At 54.3% G+C, this 3670-nt stretch overlaps 1 protein-coding gene across 1 annotated transcript; it reads right to left on the bottom strand.

Annotated features, from left to right (window-relative positions):
* Positions 1 to 577: 577 nt before the first annotated feature.
* On the bottom strand, positions 578 to 1510 carry LOC135287557 (olfactory receptor 14A16-like). The gene has a single exon (XM_064400849.1). The coding sequence runs from the start codon at positions 1508 to 1510 to the stop codon at positions 578 to 580; it is 933 nt and encodes a 310-aa protein (XP_064256919.1).
* Positions 1511 to 3670: the final 2160 nt, after the last annotated feature.

Raw genomic sequence — 3670 nt, 5'->3', positions numbered from 1 at the left:
GTGTTCTTGAGAGAGCCTGGGCAAGGAGCCTGCAGCCCCCAGGGCCTGGCCTGAGGCGTCAGCGCTGCCCCAGCAGTGCCCATGGCCTGTCCCTGCTGCAGCCCTGGCACTGCCACCCCCAGGACTGTGCCCGGCCCCGAGAGCACTCAGGCCCTGCAGCAACACCAGGGCCACCAGGGCAGCGGGGCAGGGCCACGGCAGCAGCACTGGCAACACCAAGGGCTGCTGCTGCTGCTGCTGGGCACAGCTGCTGTGCCAGCACTGCTCTGCCCCAGCTCTGCACACAGACATTACTGCTGCAGCTCCAGAGAAGGCAACAAAAGGGCATCTCTGCAGAAAACTCTGCTGGGAGTTCCGTTACTTTGTATAAAATCATTGAGAGAACAATTCTTTCTTGACACAATCTGTGGCCAGTCTAAATGAGGTGAGAAACAAAATGAGAAATGGCACAAACAATGACATAGCTTGTTTACAATATAAAAAATGGAAATCACAGGAAAAAATACAAGAACCAACCCAAAAAGTACCAGCAAAGATTACTTTTATTACAAGTGATTTGCAGTAATTGGCCAGCAGTTTAATGTTTCTGAAACCTTCCACTCATCAGTCTCCACACTGCAGACTTGAGCTCCTGAATCCTCAGGCTGTAGATGAGGGGGTTCAGGGCTGGAGGCAACACCGAGTACAGAACTGACAGGGCCAGATCCAGGGATGGGGTGGACATTGAGTGGGGCTTCAGGTAGGCAAATGTACCAGTGCTGAGGAACAGAGAGACCACAGCCAGGTGAGGGAGGCAGGTGGAAAAGGCTTTGTGCCGCCCCTGCTCAGAGGGGATCCTCAGCACAGCCCTGAAGATCTGCACATAGGAGAAAACAATGAACACAAAGCAGCCAAATGCTAAGCAAATGGAAAACATAAGCAATCCAAGTTCCCTGAGGTGGGAATTGGAGCAGGAGAGCTTGAGGATCTGTGGGATTTCACAGAAGAACTGGCCCAGGGCATTGCCATGGCACAGGGGCAGGGAAAATGTATTGGCTGTGTGAATCAGTGCATTGAGAAAGGCACTGGCCCAGGCAGCTGCTGCCATGTGGGCACAAGCTCTGCTGCCCAGGAGGGTCCCGTAGTGCAGGGGTTTGCAGATGGACACGTAGCGGTCGTAGCACATGATGGTCAAGAGATAAAACTCTGCTGACAGGAAGAAGAAAATGAGAAAGACCTGTGCAACACATCCTTTGTAGGAGATGATTGTGGTGTCCCAGAGGGAATTGTGCATGGCTTTGGGGACAGTGGTGCAGATGGAGCCCAGGTCGCTGAGGGCCAGGTTGAGCAGGAAGAAGAACATGGGCGTGTGCAGGTAGTGGCCGCAGGCTACGGCGCTGATGATGAGGCCGTTGCCCAGGAGGGCAGCCAGGGAGATGCCCAGCAAGAGGCAGAAGTGCAGGAGCTGCAGCTGCCGCGTGTCTGCCAATGCCAGCAGGAGGAAGTGGCTGATGGAGCTGCTGTTGGACATTTCTTCTGCCTTGGCACAGGTTTCTGTAAAAAAGTAATCTGGGAATATTTGGATTTGGAGAGGACTTTAAATATCCCAGCACAGCCTGGGTGCACTTTCTCCCCACTACCTGCCCAGGGCTCTGCTGCCTGGAGCTGTCGCTGCCAGCAGCTGCTTCCCTGTGCCCACGGCTGGGCCCTGCCAGTGCTGCCAGAGCCCAGCCCAGCCCTGGGGGCTCAGCTCTGCCATGCAGACCCCTCCCAGCTCTGGCACTGCCCAGGGGCAGCTCTGGCTCTGCAGGCTGTGATGGCAATGTCAGAGCAACCCTGAGGAGGCTGGAAAAATGACACTGATGCTGCCTCTAAGGGGCCCTGTGCTGATCTCAGTAACTCCCCTGTTTATTCAAATGAGGGAATTTTTTTTTCCTCCACTTGAACGAAGAGATATCTATGTGCAATTTCCTATCAAGGCAAGCCAGGGCCATAGATTAAAAAGCAGGATATTCCTTTTAATGCCACCCCTTTCTTGCTGTGCTCCCTGTATAATCTACTTATAAATATTCTGGAGCTCAGTGCCATACTGGTAGCAGCCCTGAACAATGCAGCATCCTCACCACACAAGCACTTCCAAGCCTTAACACCTGTCTCCTTCCTCCCAGATCGTGGCAGTGCTGGGAGCAGCTCCCCTGGCTGGCTGAGAGCTGTCCCTGGCAGGCAGCAGAGTCCCTGCCCCAGCACAGCGCCCTGGGCTGCAGGAGCCTGCTCTGCAGGACAGCCCTGGGCACCCCTGGCTGCTCTGCACAAGAGACAATCAGAGAATGTACTCACAGGGTCTGCAGGCATTGGGATGTTCCAGCTTTAGGAGATGGCTCCAGGAGCTGCAGCTGCATTGTCCTGCAGCCAGAGGTTCCTGTGCAAAGGGCTGGCAGTGCTTCTGCCCCAGGCACTTCTCAGCACCTTCCCAGCCCTGACTGATTGAAGCTCTCTGTGCCTCTGGGCTGTGCCCGGGCTGGCTGCAGGCAGTGCCCCAGCCCTGCTGGGCTGGCAGAAGAGCTGCTCATCAAGAGAAATGTGCTTTTGAAGCTCTTCTTGCTTCCCAGGAGCTGCCTCTGTGCCAGGAGCCCAGCCCAGCTCAGCAGCACAGACACAGCACCAGGACTTTAATGACCCTCTGGGGCTTTGTGCTCAGGCCCTGAACATCAGTCCCTGAGAGGCAGCTGAAGAAACCTCTCCAGAACTCCAAGGCAGAATCACACTCCAAAGTTTCTTGGACTTTTAATGGGTTCCACTGAGAGACACGACTGAGAAAGTGTCCCCAGGCCCCAGGCAGAGCAGAGAACTGGAGGCGCTGATGCCAGGTGGGGACAAAGAGAAGCCAAGTCTTGGTGGCCTGGGGCGCAGCTGCAGGGTCTGTGCCAGCAAGGGCTGTGAGGAGACACCTTGTCGTGAGGCCCTGGGGCCTCCTGGCACAGCCCCAGCCAGGCTGGGCACTGTCAGCCCCTTGTCCTGCCCTCAGCATCCCCCCCTAGCCCACATCCCCGTGGCCTCAAGGATCTGCTGGAAGGAGTCCCTGGGGAGCCTTGCTCAGCAATGGCCCTGGGGGCTCCTGAATGCTCCCAGCAACTGCAGGTTTTTCAAAGGACTTTGGGTTTGGCTTTTGCCTTGACTTTCTGAGAGGTTTGTACAATCATGGCCTCCAATTATCTCTAATTAGTCCTTTGAGATTCTCTGTCAGTAGCAACCTTCAATGGGACTCAATTAATTCTTCAGGATACTTCAGTTTTTTAGGCTACTTTTTGTTTCCCTTTTGATACCGACTTTATGAGAAAGATTGTGCAGTCACAGCCTCCAATTATCTGCCTTAATTAGTCCCTTGAGACCTTTGTACTGACACTCTGTTGGGCTCGTTAATACTTTGAGGTAGTCAAGGTGTTTAAGGTACTTTGGAATTTCCTTTCCACACTGAGTCTCTGAGAGGTTTTTGTGCCATCCTGGCCTCCAATTCTCTCCTCCAAGGAGTCCATGAGGAGCCTGTGTTTGGGATTGACCTCAGTGGGACCCATTCATGCTTTGAGACACTTTGGGTGTTTCTTCTGACTTTCACTCCTGGAATAGTTTGTGCAATCTCCTCTCAGGCCCTGAGGTTCCAGGGCTCAGCTCCAAATGCACCACAGGGCTCATT

This window comes from Passer domesticus, chromosome 30 (genome assembly GCF_036417665.1).
Source record: "Passer domesticus isolate bPasDom1 chromosome 30, bPasDom1.hap1, whole genome shotgun sequence".
Taxonomy (NCBI): Eukaryota; Metazoa; Chordata; class Aves; order Passeriformes; family Passeridae; genus Passer; species Passer domesticus.
This window is presented reverse-complemented; position numbering and strand designations above follow the sequence as displayed.

Bases quoted from the DNA above. Each gene is read 5' to 3' on its own strand.
- LOC135287557 (XM_064400849.1), bottom strand. From the start codon at position 1,510: ATGTCCAACAGCAGCTCCATCAGCCACTTCCTCCTGCTGGCATTGGCA.